The 21212-nt window shown below is 39.1% G+C and overlaps 1 protein-coding gene across 1 annotated transcript in view; it reads left to right on the top strand.

Moving 5' to 3' along the window:
• Nucleotides 1-21212, top strand: part of LOC121001312 (dynein heavy chain 5, axonemal-like) — a 304445-nt gene that overhangs the window by 257293 nt on the left and 25940 nt on the right. Inside the window, 9 exon segments of the mRNA XM_040432320.1 lie at nt 2179-2349; nt 3699-4077; nt 5143-5414; nt 5995-6159; nt 6439-6706; nt 9869-9990; nt 12746-13093; nt 15274-15462; nt 18103-18235. Of these exon segments, the coding sequence (XP_040288254.1) occupies nt 2179-2349; nt 3699-4077; nt 5143-5414; nt 5995-6159; nt 6439-6706; nt 9869-9990; nt 12746-13093; nt 15274-15462; nt 18103-18235 (2047 nt within the window).

Raw genomic sequence — 21212 nt, 5'->3', positions numbered from 1 at the left:
TTTATAAGGCAAGAAATCCCACTTATTAAACCTGACAGGGCACACCTGTGAAGTGAAAACCATTTCAGGGGACTACCTCTTGAAGCTCATCAAGAGAATGCCAAGAGTGTGCAAAGCAGTAATCAGAGCAAAAGGTGGCTACTTTGAAGAACCTAGAATATGACATATTTTCAGTTGTTTCACACTTGTTTGTTATGTATATAATTCCACATGTGTTAATTCATAGCTTTGATGCCTTCAGTGTGAATCTACAATTTTCATAGTCATGAAAATAAAGAAAACTCTTTGAATGAGAAGGTGTATCCAAACTTTTGGTCTGTACTGTATATATGCAGTAGATTTGATGTCTACATACATTTACACACATTTCATTTTTGTTTTCACATTATCAAATGATTTTCCATTTTTTGGGTAACAGCATAAACCTTGGCATGACTTGTGTGCCATTTAATGTGCCAATTCAGTGCCATTTAAGAATGCTAAAAAATGGACATTCATATGTACATCTAGATATCTGAGCAGGGAGTGTTTCCTTTGGATGTATCAGAGTTCAGCGTAATTAAAGATCTGAGAAAATCTGTTTTCACAAACACTTCATAACGTCTTACATTTTAGCAAAGCTTTACACAATTTCTTTGAGAATTTATTCCCATCACTCATTCCATGATGCCTCTGCAGAGCAATAAAGATCTTTCTCTGTAACGGCACAATTGGAAAGGATCAAAGTGTACCATGGTGCTCCATCTGGCCACTTATTTCTTTATTGTAATGTTCGATGCTTCTGGCAATGCAATCCATATTCCCTTTGCCTCAACAATCAGTGCTGTGAATGCTGCTGCTGCTTTGGGCATTTTAATAAATGCACCGTTGTGTACTCCATTTATGCTACTTTAAGCAGCTATTCTTTACGCTAAAACATTTACTATACCATTATATACTTGAAGCGAAAATCAAAGCTTTGTTTTATACAGGAGATCAAGACTCCCATTTTATTCACATAATATTTAGTCTCTTGTTCACTAGTTTTCTTTAATGGTGATGGCATAAGTAAGGGAAATCATTTATAAGGTAGCCCTGAATTTAAGTAGTACCTCAATGACGTTTTCACATCTGTTTTATATACAGTAGTTGCATACCATTGCACCAGTCACAAACCATAGCATTGTCCATAGCAAAACTTTATGGAAGCCGGATTTTGACTGGCTACCTTGGACAACATCGCTATTTTCACCTACATTGTTGGTCAAAATTAGACAGGTGTAACCCAATGAAGTATTTTATGAGGCAGTCTGGTTAAGGCAATATAGACTAAGCAACTCAACCACTTCAGAAAGGAATGACATAGTACTCCAGTAGTTTCCAGCCAAAGGTAGATTTTTTTCACCCATAGTTTACAGCGCAATGTTTCCGCTCCTCAGTGGAGCCGTTTTCAATTCCTTTCTATTGTTGTTCAATCAACGACCTTAGAGTCTGGTCATTTGAAGCTTTGAACCCACTCTTGCAAGTGGATTTGATTACAGCACGGCTCTATTTATTTCATTTGGCTAGTCTAGGCAGCGTTACCTGCTCACTCAAAGACATTGGAATTGGTTGTACAGAATAGACCAACTTCCCCCAAATAAATTGCGTAAACTGTTTCTAAAGTCTGTTCATTGTGTCACATGTGAAACTCTTAAAGCACATTTTGCAAGGGATCAGTTTTACATGGGTAAATAATAGATTTAGCACACACCATAAATTTGTTACATATTTTATCCCTGGGTATATAAAGAGGAGGAAAGGTCTATTTGCAGCATCAGAATTTATCACCCCTGTCCTAGTAGACACCATCACAACAGTGATGTGATAGCTGCAGAACAGGGGACAAAAGCTAGAATAGAGAATTGTCACTTGAAGGAAGTGCAAGTGCTCTTTTACTGGGCACGTTAACTATTTTGACCAAAACACGTAAAACAGTAATCTCGTCTGGGTTTCTGCATTCACAACTAGGCATTAAATAAATCACCTTAAAATGTGCAACAAAGCATGTATTAGTAACTGCTTGCCTACAGGGAAGGAAATTCCTACTCTGCTATAAAAAATGTGAAAATTATAACTGAAAATTAACGTTTCTCCATGAAATTGCTGTATTCTGCATTGGGATGATAAGCCCACATTTCCTTGCACTCATGTTATTAGGAGCTAGAAGCTGAGAGGGTCAAGCTAATGGAAGAAGTGACTTCAAACAAGAGGAAAATGCAGGAGCTCGAGGACAATCTCTTATTCCGCCTTACCAGCACACAAGGTTCTCTTGTAGAAGATGAGTCTCTAATCGAGGTTCTTAGGATTACAAAAACCACAGCAGAGGAGGTATGGCATATCAGTTATATATTTTACCTAGTTTTTATATTTTTTTGTTATAATGTGACTGCACAAACTAACAGCATAAAATATATGAGGATGTCATGTAATACGGATAAATAATGATGTTGTGGTGCTAATAGACTAGAGATGTAGATATCAACACATCATACCACAATCTGGCTCTATGCATTTCATTATTAATGTTGCTGAAACATTTGCCAAGACATAGTACAATGGATAAAAAAGTTATTGTATCAGTCCCAGATGCGATTAAAAAGTAGTCATAATAAATGCGTTACAATTAAAGTTGCTCCAAGAAAATGAAACATTTATGTCAGAGGAAAATATAATTCTGCCTGCTGTTTAAAGACTTATTTGGCTAATATAATCTTCATTTGTAAGAATAATTTGCCTTTTGGAAGCCGTCAAGTAGTTTTGTTGGTAACATTTAGCAGTAAAAATTGCTCAGCATTTAAATATCTCAGCATTTTACAGTATATGTTGCAGGATTAAAATAAAAAAGAAATATGGAACATTTGTGTTGGCATAGATTTATGGTAGTTCTCAATGTGTGGAAATGTCAATAGTAAACTTAGCATGTAAGCCTATAGCCAAAAGTTCTGATCTGTATGGCCAAGTTCACAACACATTTTGTATCCTATTAGAGTATACAGGAATCATAGGTTTATTAGATTTAAGTCAAATCTGTGATTATAGGTGAAACTCGAAAAATTAGAATATCGTGCAAAAGTTCATTTATTTCAGTAATGCAACTTAAAATTTGAATATTGTGAAAAGGTTCAATATTCTAGGCTCAAAGTGTCACACTCTAGTCAGCTAATTAATCCATACCCCCTAAGCAAAGGGTAGCTTATGGGGTTTCATAAGCTATAAGACATAATCATCCAAATTATAACAAATAAAGGCTTTAAATATCTCGCTTTGCAAGTAATGAGTCTATCTCATATATTAGTTTCACCTTTTAAGTTGCATTACCGAAAAAAAATGAATTTTGCACGATATTCAAATTTTTAGAGTTTCACCTGTATATGGGTCTCTACTATCCCTCCAATACAGATTTCTGTCATACATAGTGTTCAGTTCCATACATCATGGCATGTACCAGCAGCTGCTCATAAAGGACTACCTATGCGTCCATGTGTTGGGAGCCCTCAAACACTTCTACATTCAGAAGAAATAAATGAGTTTAGTTTTGTTTGTACTACACAACATGTTCAACTTATTTTTACTGATAAAATACAAAGTAGCCTGAGATTTCTAAATGTCTGCAGACAAGACTTACTTTGCTTCATATAAATGAATTATAAATGTGCTGCGGGTCTTGGTTTTTCAAGGTCAGTGAGAAGCTGACGATTGCAGCAGAAACAGAGTTGAAGATTAATACAGCTCGAGAGGAGTATCGCCCTGTAGCAACGCGTGGCAGCATCCTCTACTTCCTTATTGTGGAAATGAGCCTGGTGAATGTAATGTATCAGACATCACTCCGCCAGTTTCTGGGTATCTTCGACTTGTCGATGGAAAGGTCGGTGAAATCTCAACTGACTGCCAAGAGAATTGCAAACATCATTGAGTACCTTACCTTCGAAGTGTTTAAGTACACTGCTCAAGGCCTGTATGAAGACCACAAGTTTCTGTTCTCTTTGCTCATGGCATTAAAGATAGACCTGCAAGCTAAGAAAATCTCTCACAATGAATTCCAGACTTTCATTAAAGGTACAATATGCAGATGTTTTGTCAGTACTTGCTGTCGGGTTTTATATTTTATTGGGTAACAGTTAATCCCAGAGCATAATAATAGATGCAAAAAATTACTACTAAAAAACATTTTAGTACAGTAGAAGTCTCTTTTTTTTTTTTTTATAACTGGCTATGCAGCTCTTATAGCTGTGTGGTTAAGTGCCTTGCCTCTAATACAGAAGGTCGTGAGTTCGAATCCTGGCAGAAACTTTTCTGAAATACAGGCTAAATTAGATTTAAATACACTAGGGTGTCCCCAAGTGCTGACTCCATATATGGACATAACTATATATGGAGTCAGAGCAGGGACTCCTAAGCCGAACTAGAGTCCCAATACCCTCCCCTCTTCAGAGCAGGGGGTGCCTGGGGTTCTCCCATTGACTTCCATTGTGCTCGGGTGCTCGGTAGAACACCCGAGCATCGCAAAGTGTTCTACTCGAGCACACAAGCACTTTGGTGCTCGCTTAACATTAGTCAGCAGTTTTTTTTATGTCTATGGCCTGTAAGACTGCCTGTCTGTTCACTGTAGGCAGACAGGACAACCTGTGGGAGATATTACTCCATATGCATGATACATTTTTATTAAAATTGTGCAGTAGATATAATGTGAGCATGATAGTATGTAAACCTAATGCCCAAATATTGAACTTCATACTGAACATAAACTGTGCTGAATCCACACTAATAGTAAATATAAGGCCTGATTCACACGGCTGTATTTTCAGTCTTTGTCTGATTGTGCATTTTTTGCTGGTAGTACGTGGACCCATTAGTTTCTGTGGGACTGCTAAAAATGCGGACACCACATGGATATCATTGGGATGCACACAGCCGGTATTCGCATTGTGCGGATCTGTTGATTGTGTACTGCAAAATGGATACGGCCATGTGAATGTAACCTAACTTGGAAAGGGGTTGATGAATAGGCTCAAAGAAATTAGTCAAGTAGGATACATTTAGTGTGATGGTAAGGCAATGTTTCCTAGATGGTAATATGTACAAAACTCCAAAATTAGAAACTATTCTTCTTTCTCCTTCCAGGTGGTGCAACATTAGATCTGAATTCTGTGGAGCCAAAACCGAAAAAATGGATACTTGATATGACCTGGCTCAATCTAGTGCAGTTATCTAATTTGCCACCTTTTAATAACCTCCTTGGACAGGTGTCTAGGAATGAGAAAGCATGGAAGATCTGGTTTGATGAGGAAGCCCCAGAAGAGGCAACATTACCAGATGGATATGATGGCCTATTAGATACTTTTAGAAAGTTGCTTCTTATTCGAAGCTGGTGTCCTGATCGTACTATCGCACAGGTATAGTTGCGTGTGATCTGACCCAGTTTTCATTACATATTATATTTAATATGTTTTATTCAGGGCCAAGAGCCTGATAAGCAGTGAACATGTACAACTCACTGGTCATTTTGTAGTAGAACAATATGCAAATTCCCAATACAACGTTTTCTTTTATATTTTTAAACCATAAATGTATTGTCATTGTAACTAATACTTATACATTTGCTGCTTCTTCAAATAATGTCCACATCTGGGTGGCCATACACAAGAGAATTTGAATAGCTTTTTGAATAGTCAAAAAGGCTGATTCTAATGACCATCGCTGTTTTTTAATGACATCAATGAGCATTATAGATGCCAACTAATGGCAGATATCTAGTGAACAGTTGATTTGCTGTGTTTGTTTTTTCAGTCTGTGACAGGTTCTGTAGCTGATAAGTTGTTTATGCCAAATTGCTGATCTGCATCCCATCAATGCAAACTGAGATTACACCACAGATTGTGAAAGTGGCTGTCTGAGAACCCTAATGTATGGCCAGTCTACAAGTGACATTCTTCTTTTTTTTTTCTTTTTGTTGTTGTTGTTGTTGTTGTGTAGGCTAGACATTACATAGCGGAATCTCTAGGTGTAAGATATGCTGAAGGTTTTATTCTTGATATGGAAGCCATGTGGTCTGAAAGTGATTGCCGAACCCCTCTGATCTGCTTCCTGTCCATGGGCTCAGATCCCACAGAAAACATTGATCGCCTGGCCAAGTCCAAGGTACTGTATAATACTAACACAAGAGCCATGTACATCTAAAGCCTACTTTGTATACCAGCCAAAAATGAAAAGATATTTTTGATAACACATTTGCTAGTATCTACCAAATATACTTCACTGCATCTATGTGAATGTCATCTATGCACATCTTTCAGTTCTCTAGCGAGGAGCAATGAAGCTGCTGTATCCAAAAAATGCTTATGGTCTTAGCCTTTTGGCATATTCAAGAGTGACTAAAAGAAATTTGTTTCATATCAATAATGCTTTTTTTGTTCACAGAATGCTCCGTGTCGTGCCATTTCTATGGGCCAGGGGCAAGAGGTTCATGCTAGACGTCTTCTAAGTCAGTCCATGCAAGATGGTGGATGGTTACTCCTTCAGAACTGTCATTTAGGACTGGACTTCATGGATGAATTACTGGATACAATTACTGTCACAGAAACTGTACATGAAGGTTTCAGAACATGGATCACCACAGAAGTTCACCCCAAGTTTCCTATAAATTTGCTACAGTCATCAATAAAATTTACTAATGAACCACCGCAAGGTACATTTCTCCTCTTTGTCTGAAATTATATTGTTAAACAGTGGCTTGCAATCAGACCATTGTACAATTCCTAAAGTTGATTACACAAGGTGGGATCTGATCCTCATTTCCTCATTATTGGCCTGTAATAAAGACGCAAAAGGACATATAAGGCAAGTCCACATTTGGTGGAAATTTTCTGCTGTGGATTCATCATGGGTTTCACACCTGATACATTTAAAGTGATAGAAATCCGTGGTGAAAGTCCATGGCGTTTCCACTGCAGAATTGCAGATTTGAAAATCTCTAGCATGCTTGCTTTTCTTTAAAGGTCTCTTCTACTTGCCTTGTACTGTATTCAGTGGAAGATTTTACCTGTGCCAATTTATTGGTTAAATACGCAGGAAATCCTCCATGTGGGAATTTACCTTTATGGAGGTCTGGATGTAGCCTAAGGCCCAGTTCACATAGTCATTGTTTGGGCAGTAATTTCCATCAGTGATTGTGAGCTAAAACTAGGTGCGGGTCAAAAAAACAGAACAGTTCCAAATCTTTCCATTATACCATATCTCTATGAAGGCTTCACCTATGGTTCTGGCTCACAATCACTGATTCACTGAAATCAACGACCAAACACCAAATCATTGAAATGTGAACTAGGCCTTAAGGTGCATTTACACCAACAGATTATCTAACCAATTTCTGTCCAGTCAGACCAATAGTTGTGTATAACAAAAGATCTGTGTGTGTAAACGGCCAGGGGACCAATGGTTGGCCAGAAAACTCTGTTGATGTAAATGCACCCTTACTTGCAGCGTACCAGAAATTGTTTGTTAGTAATAATAACTATATATACTACTGTAATGTTGTTTCTAACCCTTTAGCATTTGGCTAATTTGTAGCTTTTTTGTATTTTGACTTAAGTCTCAACTTTTCTGCTTTTCAGTGATCCGAGTAGGAATCTCATCTATTAAAGAATGCCTTCTTAAAGTGTTACCTAAACCTTCAAATACACTTCATTAAAATCTATACTAAATCTGAAGGAAATTATTTTTGTAATATACTTTAATAAGTTTTTTTCGTTTTCCCTAGGGAAATAGGCACCTGAAGTTCAGGTGCCTATCGCACTTTGCAATCCATACTCCCCTACACCACTGTGTACTGGAGTACTGATTTCCCTGTGGCTGCACTGAGCGCTGTATAGGCTTGAGTATTGCTGCTGTACACAGTGTATTAGCAGAGTGGAGCAAGCGCAGGCAGTAGTTCCCATTTTGTATTGTTGCTTTGCCTGTGCCCATTCTGCTAAAACCTCAAATGCTATTGATTTCACCAAGAGGCCGGCCAGAAACATCTATGACAGGCTTGAGAAGAGCAGCGCTGCTACAGGCAGAACAGTGATGCTCCGACTTGTACAGTGCTCAGTGCAGCTGCAGGGGAACCGTACTTCAGTCCACAGCAGTGTGTGGGAGTATGGATTGCAAAGTACAATAGGCACCTGAACTTCAGTTGCCCATTTCACTAGGAAAAGTTTTTTAAAAAGTGCATTACAAACATTATTTCTCTCACATTTAGAATAGATGTTAATGAAGTGTAATTGAAGGTTTGGGTACACTTTAAGATCCTGCATTAAAACAGCAGCATCTTCATTACAATAATTCACTTTCTATATTGTTCTGTAAAGCCATGCTCATGCTATCTAGTCAATATTGTAGAACTGAGAAGTGTTAGTTTAGAGGCTTTAGAATAATTACTATATTTCTGTCTGCTGATCACAAGGTATTTGTGTTTTCCATGCATGTTCCTACTACTGGATTAAAGGTGATTGGTGTTAAATGCAAAATGGACATTGTAAAACAGTAGATCAAATGAAAAGATATAGGTTTTCATTCTGCTGAAATCTGAGTTATTAAAGAGGATCTCAGAGTCTCCTAGCATGTCTATTGTGACAAATACTTACATTTGCCATTGAGATATAATCCAGGAGCAACTTTTCTTGCTGAACTCTACATTGTGCAATTTCTCTTTGGTTAACAACTCCATGTTAACATTCCCCCTTTTCATACCGTGACACTGTCAATATGGACACATCCTATTGACAAGGGGATTGGTAAGACCTAGTTGTCAATTTATTTCTAAATTTCCAGGACAGAAAATAAAGAAATAGTGCTAGGTATTTGATAAAAAAACAAAACACTTCCGTTCCCTGTGATGTAGCAGTGATAGGACTGATGTAAATTAATCTCCATGGAGAGATAGTTAGAGATAAATAGACTGTACCAGTTTGTAACTTGTCTTGTTCATGTTTATTGCAATTGTCTGTATTATGTATGTTACTTCAGAGCACTGAGCTAAACAGCTGTCTCATCCTCCTCTCTGCTCTGCTTGTCAGGAATTATGATCCTGAGTAAAGCTGATCTTTAGTTGAATCTCTGGGAATGGAGTTCATGAGGAGACATGAAATAGAGAGAGGATGGACAGGACAGGCGGTGGTAATGTAGCCAACTGCATACAAGAGCTGATGCTCATTAGCCACATCCCCACCCTATTCTCTGTACTTCATGTCTCCTCATAAACTCCATTCCCCAGATATTCAGTTGAAGATCATATTAAACTGTATTTAAGATTATAATCCCTGACAAGCAGGGTAGAGAGGAAGATGAGGCAACTCTTTAGCTCAGTGTTCTGAAGTAACTTGTTCTGCTATGTGATTAGGACATGTTTTGTGTGTACTTGAGTGCTCTCCAGACAAAACAAGACATTATAACTAATGAAAGGTTTTTGGGAGTATAATTGAATTACCAGAGAACCCCTTTAATGTTAATGTTGTTTTAATTGTTGGATAAGTAAAACACAGCATAGAGACACCTGATCGTGACTTTCATGGTCAGAACAGAGCAGAGGACAAGGGCTGAAGTTACAAGTGGGAGATCATTGTAAATTATATATATATTTTTTGTTTTGCAACATTTAAGCAATGTAATGCCACTAGAGCAGATATACTAGGACACATCATCCAATTTTTTGAATTTGGGTGCCCCATATTGCCCAATAGATGCATGTCTGTTAGACTTTTAGGTTTACTCAACTGAATTCTCAAATTATTTCTGATATTACTCATGTTCACAAAGTATTATTGGAAAAGAGGCAACATGCTTCATAAAAATTTTCTTTTTTTGGCAATAGGTGTAAAGGCAGGATTGAAGAGGACATATTCTGGGGTTTCTCAGGAACTACTGGATGTAACCAATGTGCCACAGTGGAAACCACTGCTCTATGCAGTTGCTTTTCTCCATACAACAGTGCAGGTAACAACAGTATAGCATAATTAAGACATTATTTTTTCCTTTCCATTCTTGTGCTTGTCATTTATTTATTTCTCCCTGTACGCTATTAGTATTAAGATTGTAGAAGTTTACATTAAAGGGATATTACACTTTCTGCAAATCAATTTTATTGTTTGTGTAATTAAAAGTATAACATTTTCTAATATACTTTCCACACCTGTTCAGCATAGCAGTTAATATCCCTGCTTTTTGTGATTCATTGGGAACATTGTTGTGCATTTCCAGTGGATAGAAATCCATTCTGGTCATACAGTGGTTGCCGATGTCTTTGCCATACAGTACAGCTATCAGATCATAACAAATGGTGAAGGCTCGGTTTGAATGAAAGCAAACAGAGATCATGAAATCCATGCAGAATGCAGAAAGTATATTGCAAAATTGCATGTTTTCATTGTATAAATGGATTGATTTGCTAAAATTGGAATACCCCTTTAATTACTCCTGAGTTAGTCCACTAATGGACAAAGACAGGAGTATAGTGCCTGTGCATAACGGCAGCCCATTTACATTGTGTAAGGATTCACATTTTATCATATTATTCAAAAAGGCAATCCTAAAACATAACATTTATTGGTAATGCAAATAAAATAAGTTGTGTCCACAGATAAAGTGCAAAACAAGATCAACAATTGGGATCAAGGGTGTGTAAACCCCCAATTATACAACAATTAGTATCCCAAAAGGAAAAAATAAATAAAGTGCACGGCGGCACTGATAACCAGCACGTCCTACCAGTACCAAGGGACGGTCAGCAAATCTGTGTCCGATTACTTGAGCAGTATCATACCCATCTGAAGGTGATGTCCAACCACCAGGGAGATGGCAGTGATAATACGCTACGTAGGGTCCCTATTGATGCCCTGTGGCTAGCTAACCGCTTCACCCTGATACTAGGAGATATGTAGCAGCCTGACCACAGGGCAGTCATCCTGATAAGGGCGACCCCGTCCAGAACCTGTCCCTCAGCAATAAAGTTCTGTATGTCCCTATATACAAAAAACACTGGGAGTATATAGTGTATATAGAGACATACAGAACTTTATTGCTGAGGGACAGGTTCTGGACGGGGTCGCCCTTATCAGGATGACTGCCCTGTGGTCAGGCTGCTACATATCTCCTAGTATCAGGGTGAAGCGGTTAGCTAGCCACAGGGCATCAATAGGGACCATACATAGCGTATTATCACTGCCATCTCCCTGGTGGTTGGACATCACCTTCAGATGGGTATGATACTGCTCAAGTAATCGGACACAGATTTGCTGACCGTCCCTTGGTACTGGTAGGACGTGCTGGTTATCAGTGCCGCCGTGCACTTTATTTATTTTTTCCTTTTGGGATACTAATTGTTGTATAATTGGGGGTTTACACACCCTTGATCCCAATTGTTGATCTTGTTTTGCACTTTATCTGTGGACACAACTTATTTTATTTGTATTAAAAATAAATGTTATGTTTTAGGATTGCCTTTTTGAATAATATGATCTGACCCCTGGTAATCTAAAGCGCAGGCACTTATCAGTTCTGGCTCTCACTGTTGAATAATAAGGATTCACATTTTATCATATAAAACTTACAGCATCTTTGTGATGTATTTACATAGTAACATAGTACATAAGGCCGAAAAAAGACATTTGTCCATCCAGTTCAGCCTGTTATCCTGCAAGTTGATCCAGAGGAAGGCAAAAAAAAAAACCTGTGAGGTAGAAGCCAATTTTCCTCACTTTAGGGGAATAAAAAATTCCTTCCCGACTCCAATCAGGCAATCAGAATAACTCCCTGGATCAACGACCCCTCTCTAGTAGCTATAGCCTGTAATATTATTACGCTCCAGAAACACATCCAGGCCCCTCTTGAATTCCTTTATTGTACTCACCATCACCACCTCCTCAGGCAGAGAGTTCCATAGTCTCACTGCTCTTACCGTAAAGAATCCTCTTCTATGTTTGTGTACAAACCTTCTTTCCTCCAGACGCAGAGGATGTCCCCTCGTCATAGTCACAGTCCTGGGGATAAATAGATGATGGGATAGATCTCTGTACTGACCCCTGATATATTTATACATAGTAATTAGATCTCCCCTCAGTCGTCTTTTTTCTAACGTGAATAACCCTAATTTTGATAATCTTTCAGGGTACTGTAGTTGCCCCATTCCAGTTATTACTTTAGTTGCCCTCCTCTGGACCCTCTCCAGCTCTGCTATGTCTGCCTTGTTCACTGGAGCCCAGAACTGTACACAGTACTCCATATGTGGTCTGACTAATGATTTGTAAAGTAGTAGGAATATGTTCTCATCACGGGCATCTATGCCCCTTTTGATGCAACCCATTATCTTATTGGCCTTGGCAGCAGCTGCCTGACACTGTTTTTTGCAGCTTAGTTTGCTGTTTATTAAAATTCCTAGATCCTTTTCCATGTCAGTGTTACCGAGTGTTTTACCATTTAGTATGTACGGGTGACTTGCATTATTCCTTCCCATGTGCATAACTTTACATTTGTCAGTGTTAAACCTCATCTGCCACTTCTCTGCCCAAGCCTCCAATCTATCCAGATCCCTCTGTAGTAGTATACTGTCCTCTTCAGTGTTAATTACTTTACACAGTTTAGTGTCATCTGTGATTAGAAATGTGTGTTCTCATAGCAAAGGCATGCTTCTTTGGTTATAAAATATGTGACTTTTGTGGTAATGTTTTATATTTCTTGTTTTATTATCCTGTAGGAAAGAAGAAAGTTCGGTCCTCTAGGATGGAACATCCCGTATGAATTTAACCAAGCAGATTTTGCCGCCAGTGTGCAATTTGTCCAGAACCATTTGGATGACATAGGCACCAAACGTCCAGTGAACTGGAACTGCCTGCGCTATATGCTGGGAGAAGTACAGTACGGTGGTCGTGTCACTGATGATCTTGATAAGACATTGCTTAACACGTTTGCTACAGTCTGGTTTGGAGAGCACATGTTTTCTGACAAATTCTGTTTCTATAAAGGCTATGGAATACCTAAGGGTAAAACAGTTGATGAGTTTCTCCAGCATATAGAGCAGTTGCCAATGGTGGACACACCACAAGTAAGAACAAGATACCGTACATATATGAGATGCATCATTTAGAGTTACCACAGACCTACAATTTCATTTTTTTCTGTTGCTCTACCCTAACAATAAGTAAAAAATACACATCCACATGAGATTACTATCTGCCCAATAAGCTTGTTCAGCTGTCTCTCCCGATCCCACCATACACATGAATGTTCAGCTTGGCCAAGCATGCATGTCTTGTGAATAGCACAATGGTGAGAGCTGCTGCTAGACACCTCTGACAGGCAGCTTATCTACTCCTGAGTCTAACCATCATACTCAGACCTTTTCTTTCCTGACATCTGTGGCCAGGGGAGATTTGAAAGGCCCTCCCACACATTATATGGTTGCCTGACCCACTGAAATCAGCAGGTTTGTCCTATATATGTCTAATGTGTATGGCCTTCTAGATGTGTATCAGACAAAATCGCAAATTTTAACTGCACTGGCCAACCATCTAATGTGTATGGGAGTCTGCAGAATCTTCCTCAATGGCAGATTGTGAAGGAGAGAATGGTCTGGCAGTTGGATTTCAATTGACAGATCCTTTTGTTGTCAGCGAGATAAGAAGCTGCCAGAGAAGTCTTGCATTGGCTTTCTTCCTTCTCCCCAGTCAGAACACATGCATCCTCGTACAAACTGCATGTATATGGATGGGACAGGGGTTTAAGAGAGATAAAATGTATTCGGAAAGCCTTCAGATCTTTTCACTTTTTCACATTTTGTAATATTGTGAGCTTGTGCTAAAGCAGAAAAAAATATAAGTTTTCCCTCATCAATCTGCATTCAATACCTTATAAGGAGAAAGTGAATAAATACTTGCAGATTTATTAAAAAGTAAAAACTTAAATTTTGCATGGACATACCTGTAAGTATTCAGACTTATTGATGTGGCCCTTGAAATGTAGCTCTGGGGGTTTCCTATTTCTCTTGAACACCTTTCTATATAAGGTCCTACAGCTGACAATATATAGCAAAGCAAAAACCAAGCCATGAGGAGAAAAGAACTGTCTGTAGAGCTCAGAGACAGGATTGGGTGGAGTCACAGATCTTGCAAAAGGTGCAAAAAATTTCCGCTACACTGAAAGTTCCTAAGAACACAGTGGCCTCCATAATTCTTAAATGGAAGAATTTTGGAACAACCAAGACTTTTCCTAGAGCTGTCTCTCCCACCAAACTAAGTAATTGGAGGAGAAGGACATTGGTAAGAGAGGTGGCCAACAGCCCAAAGGACACTCTGGCTGAGCTCCAAACATCCTGTGTGCAGATGGGAGAAACATACAGAAGGTCAACCATCACTGCAGCATACAGTTTAGCATAGTGGTGGCAGCATCATGCTGTGGGGGTGTTTTTCCGCAGCTTGGGCAGGGAGGCTGGTCAGGGTTGAGGAAAAGCTGAATGGACCAAAGTACAGAAATATTCTTAATGAAAATCTGATCAAGAGTTCTCTGGAACTTGGACTGGGCCAAAGTTTCATCTTCCAACAAGACAATGACACTAAGCACACAGCCAAGACAACACAGGAGTGGCTTAGGGACAACTCTATGAATGTCTTTGAGTGGCCCAGCTAGAGCTGTGACTTGAACCCAGTCAAACATCTTTGGTGACACCTGAAAATGACTGTCCACTGATGGTCCTCCCCCCCCCAACCTGACTGAGCTTGAGAGTATCTGCAAAGAAAAATGGCCGAAAATCCCCAAATCCAGTTGTGCAAACCTTGTGATACCATACCCAAGAAGGCTGAAGGTTGTAATCGCTGCTAAAGGTGCTTTAACTTAGTACTGAGTAAAGGGTCTGAATACTTATGTCTGTAATATTTTCATTTTTCCTTTTTTTGTCATTTTGAGGTATTGAGTGCGGATTATAGGGAAAAACATGATTTTTTTTCAATTTTAATTTTGCACAAGGCTGCACCATAACAAAATGTGAAAAAAGTAAAAGGGTCTGAAGACTTTCCGAATGCAATGTAACTTGTTTAGCTGACAGCTATGTAATGTGTATGACTAGAATTACCACATTTTAAAGCTCCATAGCTCAGGCTTTATCAATTTATGTATTTATGGTTTGCTTATTCTTTACACAGCACACTCTTGTTTTATTTTGCAGCCTTTCATGTAGTGTTTACTCTAGCATTAGGCCTGTAATCAATATTTAATATGTTTTTCTTAAAGGTGTTTGGATTGCACCCAAATGCAGACATAACTTACCAAACAAACATGGCAAATGAGACTCTAAGCACAATAGTCAATATTCAGCCGAAGGACAGTGGGGGAGGAGCAGGAGAGACCAGAGAGACTATTGTCCAACGTCTTGCAGATGAGATGTTGGAGAAATTACCAGAGGACTACATTCCACATGAGGTACCTGCGTGTTCATTTTATTGGCTTTCTGTGTTTGAGAATAGGTGGACACATAAATATCATTCGTATAAGTAAGTGTCATCCAGCTATGTTTAGCTTGGAGTTTAACAATTCACACTAAATATGGTGCAGCACCATAAAAAGCCAGCTGTGCATGCTTGTCCATGTGTCCGAGATTATTTCATTACCACCCGTAAATGTCTTCATGCATCTGCTGCTGACATCACTTTAAGTATTGATCTATTATTTTAGTAACATTACAACATATTCCTTAGGTACTGTAAGCCTCCAAGACTTGACATTGCTACATCTGACATCCAAGGCTGGAAGGCTACACACAGCCTTGAGATATCCAATCATATAAAACTATTGATTTGAGCTTCTCAAAGGAATTTTAGAAATAATTGCTTGTTTTTCATATTGATCACATCTCAGGTCTCCAACGTGATGCATAAAAAATACTACCCAACATAAACATACACGATTATTTTAAAGATCTTAGCCTATTGTTGCACTCAGTGTAATAAAATCTAACTTAAAATTTCCAGAAATTGGTGGAAGTCCAATATACATCATATACATTTATAGGGAATTTACAGCCCCTAACTTACAGGAGCAGCAGAGAGGTCTGCAGTGATACCACCAGTAGGTGATGTATGCACAGCATTGGGTACATTTCTACTGCCTGAATCAATACACCGCCTGATTTTTCCACACGGAAAATTGATGCAACTATATGTAGTGAGCTATGCTAACATAATTGCCAGGTACAGTTCTCCCATAACAGTTCTATCCACAGAGCAGGCACAGTGTCACCACAACATTTCAATCTACAATGGTGTTTTATTGAGAGGTTTTCTTTCTAATGCAGATTTCCCACTGCTGTAGGGTGTTCATTATTTCGCATGACATAGTCATTCTAGTTGGGCACTTAATGCTTGGTTATATCTTACTACTATGACTTTCCTGTGACATTTTGTTAACTGGAAGAAATCCAAAGCTAATCAGAACATATAAAACAACTGATTAAAGGGCATGTCAGCAGATTTGTACCTATGAAACTGGCTGAGCTGATGCATGTGTGCTTGGCAGCTGAAGGCATTTGTGTTAGTCCCATGTTAATATGTGCCCGCAGTGCTGAGAAAATGTTTTTTTATATATGCAAATGAGCCTTTAGGAGCAACAGGGGTGTTGCCGTTACTCCTAGAGGCTCAGCTCTCTCTGCCACTGCCGTGCCCTCTGCACTTTGAGTGACAGGGCCATACAGTGTAAACATCATCATGCCAGGCCCTGTCAATCAAAGTCAAATCAGGTACAAATCTGCTGACAGATGCCCTTTAATGCATCCCTAATGTACGTATAGCGTGTTTTTCTAATTCCAGAATAGAATATTTGTTTCAGGAGCCGGCTTCCCCCTTAATAAAGACATGCATTTGCTTTATATTAAAATGATGCAATAATCGTGAACGATTGTGGCAGGATAAGTTGTTTGGCTGATTATTGACTGCAATTAAGAGTATTCATTTTATTTAGCTTTTACGACATCCAGCTAAATATTATCTTTGTATTCTTACTTGTCAAGCGCTATATTCATGCATGCGAGGAGAGACAAATTGCCTGTCTTTATCTCCTTTGGGCTGCATTTCAGCACATTTTAACAGTATGAATGTATTAGTGTGAGGGAAAAGTCTGTTTGTCATCTAAATGCAGAGGAGAATTAGATGCTGAAAATGTAGATGAGCAAATTGTATGAAGGTGGGTTGAAAAGAATATGTTTAAATCAGCTTTCATTATGACTCCTGAAAAAACCTGTTCATCATTGACGAGAATAGTCAGGCTCTTATAAAGGAGCATGTACAGTGGGAATTTCATCCCATATTGGCAGAGCTATAAACACAACATATTGGCCTTCACCCAGATGCACATAAACCGCCTTGAATTAACATGATATAAGGATATAAAATACAGCTTTTAAAGCACACTTACCATTTGGTATTGATGGATAAGATAAGTGTCAGAGCAGTTGTTCCCCAGTTATATTATCTGACCCTTAAAACAGATTAAGTAGAAAGAGGCTAAAGGGAATTCCATTTACAGTACTCTGCACTTATGCTCACTCCTTTTGGTTGTGCAGATGTAGCAAATCTGAATTTGTTATTTAGTTCTAGAAAATGATCACATTGCATTGCTAACACATTGTGATAGTTCCCTGCGTAGACAGCGCTAGTCCTCATTATTGACAGCGCTAGACCTCACTCGTGACCAGAACGGCACCACACGCTCCATTCTGGACACGAGTGCGGTCTAGCGCTGTCAATCTAAAGGCAGGGGGTGTCGGGGTGTCGTTGGAGCGGTGCTCGAACCGTATAAGCCCGCCTCCTGGTGATCGGATAGTTCATTTGCATCATTTCAAAAGCTTGTTTTTCTCCACAACAAAACCATCAACAGATATGGTGTCAACCAAGGTTGATCCAGGTGACAGAGCCACTTTAAGTTGTGGCTCTTCCTCCATATGTCCTAATAATGGAATAGTATCATAAAATATGGATTCTTAAGCCATTTCTTTGTTTCTACTGTAGATCATCTCCTTGAAATGTTTCATATGTAGAAATCTTTGCGCTCATTCTCCAATATCTGTAGGTTAAAGCTCGACTCCAGAAGATGGGCCCCATTCAACCAATGAATATATTCCTGCGGCAAGAGATTGATCGCATGCAGCGGGTGATTGCAAGAGTCAGGAGTACGCTTACTGACCTTAAACTGGCAATTGATGGTAAGATGATTTGTTGTCTGAAACTTTTCCATTTACACAACTGATCTGATCTGCATTTTGTCTGAAAAATCATTTATTAGATAAGGTGAGATTAGTAGGAAATAATTATTTACTATAATTTTGGTCCTGGTAGTAAATTTCGAGTTACTGTATTGCATGAGAATACATGACGATGTTTAATTCCCACCATGCCTTGAAAATCAGTCACCTTGATGATATCGTAAGGGGCGAGACATGTTATTTTTCTGCCTTTTACATTGTAGCATTTACCTTGCTCTGACGTATGGAAAGAAATAATGATCTGATACACTGCAGGCCTGGTACATGCATGGAAATGACTGATGTACATCTAACAGCTATCTCTTTCAGTTCATTGCTTCTTATCAAATGCTATCTTCACCCGAGGTGCACAGTGGAGGCTTTCTAAATGATGCTTTATTAGTGGGTCGAAGAAACTTCATTATCTCTGTAGTGGATAACATCATGGATGATAGGGCCCAGATATGAGCCACATAACAAGTATCAAGCCAGTTATTGTTGGGCATAGAGCTACATGGGGTTGTGGACACGGCTTTAGGGGTCGGACAATTCATCTACATATACGAATGAGTGACAGAATGAGAGTTGGATCCTTGAATGTTCCAGTATCTGTAGTGAACCAGTGTCCAGTTTAAGGAAAAGACTTAATGATAAAAAAAATGCAACTTTTTGCAGAGGTCCAAAGTGGCTAAAATGTTATCCGTTAAAGATTTTTTTTTTTAAATCTCCTTTTGTATCAATTTTTTTACAAATGCCACCTGGCTGTGAAATATCATCCTCCAGGTAACCTTTTCAGTAATATGCTCGGTAAGCAGCTAAACCTGAACTGAAGCTATTAATATTTTTGATAGAAAGGGTGCACTTTCTCAGGATCCAGCGCTGTGAATAAATTGTGGTTGGAGAAATTACACCAAAATGCTACATCCAGTACACGTATTTGTACATATTTTATGAAATGTGCCTCCAAGTTCATACAGCATCGCTGAAGTACCTCTGTGCAGATTTGCTAATTTTACATTAGTTTTCAGACAGACATAACAGAGGCTTTACTGTTACTCCCAGAAGGTGGGAAAGTGGAGCACAGAACCTATTAAACCTGTACAGTCTTCCTTCCAGGGCTCAACATTTTCTATTCTGTTTTATGACTATACCCAAATGTTTTATCGTATCTCAAGAAGGGAAGCATTTTACAGACTGCAGAGGGCTGGAGCTTTGATAACATACTGTTTTAGGAAAAGGAAAGGGCATGTTTTTGTGCTTGCAGCTTTTTATTGTAATGTTAAATTGTTAAAGATTTATTCGAACAGCTCAGCCTGGGTGATTTCCAATATGGTCACCATCAAAGGTCTCACAGGGTATGTAATGATAAACCCATTACACATATGGTTTTAAAGCAGACGTATTGCCATCCAGTTGTCTGAGAATCCTATACAAGCTGTAATGGCAACCAGTAATGGATGTCCTGCTTAAAATGCTGTTTGGAGTCTCTGTCAATGAATAGCAATTCCCAAATATAATCTTATTGGAATAGCTGCCTTCATGATGTTATAATAAACCAAAGGGCTGTGTGGAATAGTAGCGGATACATTGGGGTGCGTTCACTAAGGGCTCATTCACACGGCAATGGAAGAAAATGGCTGTTAAAAACGTGCATCCATTTTCTGGCTGTCCATCCATTTTTAATAGCCGTTTTGCATCATCTTTGCATCCACTTTGCATTAAACAGATGTAGTTCATTGGCTTGTTTTTTTAAACCCAAATTTGCACTGCCTTTAGTATACTCAATGCCCACCATCGTGCCCCTGGATATCCAGTGGCCCCACCATAGTGCCCACTGCATTGTCCTCTACATAGTGCCCCAGTATTTATAATGTCCCCCACATAGCTCTCCAGTATTTATAAAGTCCCCCACATAGTGCCTCAGTATATTTAATGCCCCCACCCAGAGTAGTGCCAACAGATCCTTTAAAAAAGCTCACCTCATTCACTTGCATGAGAGGGAACACTTGCTCCACACTGGAGGCACCAGAAGATCCTCCAGCCCAGGCTCTGATACTATAGTGGGCCCGAAAGGTTCAGGAGAGAGAAAAACATTTTGTGCTGCCTCTGGAGCCAATAACTTGCCACTAGCATCTACCTGTTTGAATTAAAACCTATTAATCTTTACTGATGATATAGGGAATGGGCCCTGAGAATAATTTCCTATGGTGGGCCCAGGGAACCCCAGTCCGACCATGGGCACCAGGACCTGATGCTGCCAGTGATATGACTTCAGGAAGCTGGGACCGTCAGGTCCTGCCGCCTCCAGTGTGGAGCAAGTGTTCCTTCGCATGCAAAGTTATTTTTTTATTTTAACCTCAAAGACTTTTTTTTTTTTTTTTTTACACAGTGTACTACTTTTTAATGGCCATTAGACAAGTGCACTCCTGTCTAAACTGGCATTAAAAAAAACAGCCATGTGAATAGCCCCATAGACTGTAATTGGTTTGGAAAATGGCTGTGTGGTGGCTGTTACAAAAATGGCCAACACACAGCCGTTTTTCACAGTTTTCTAACAGGGGATGTTTAATCTGGCACAAATCGATCCAAATTTATCAAAATGGTGGGCATTGTATATTATGTGGTGTAAGTCAGACACGTTTCCTTCCTTATTCCACCTTATGGATGGCATACATCTATGCCAATATTTTGTGCCATATTTGATAATTGTGCCCCAGTTTGGATCTGCAGATGTGTTTTACAGGTGTTGACTACCCTTTAATAAAATGAAGCAGAAAGCTCCAAATAGATTAAAGGAACTGTGTAGGATTTTTCAAAATGCATCCCTGGGACCTGGGAAGAGGACTTTACTTACCTGCTCCCCACCGCTCTGTTTGGGCTCTGTGGTTTCCAGTGATGTGCCGCTTGGGGAAACATCACTGTTTCGGCCCAGTCATTG

The sequence above is a fragment of the Bufo bufo genome, chromosome 5, assembly GCF_905171765.1.
Source record: "Bufo bufo chromosome 5, aBufBuf1.1, whole genome shotgun sequence".
Taxonomy (NCBI): Eukaryota; Metazoa; Chordata; class Amphibia; order Anura; family Bufonidae; genus Bufo; species Bufo bufo.
Note: the sequence above shows the minus strand (reverse complement) of the source record. Positions and strands in the feature narration are given on the sequence as shown.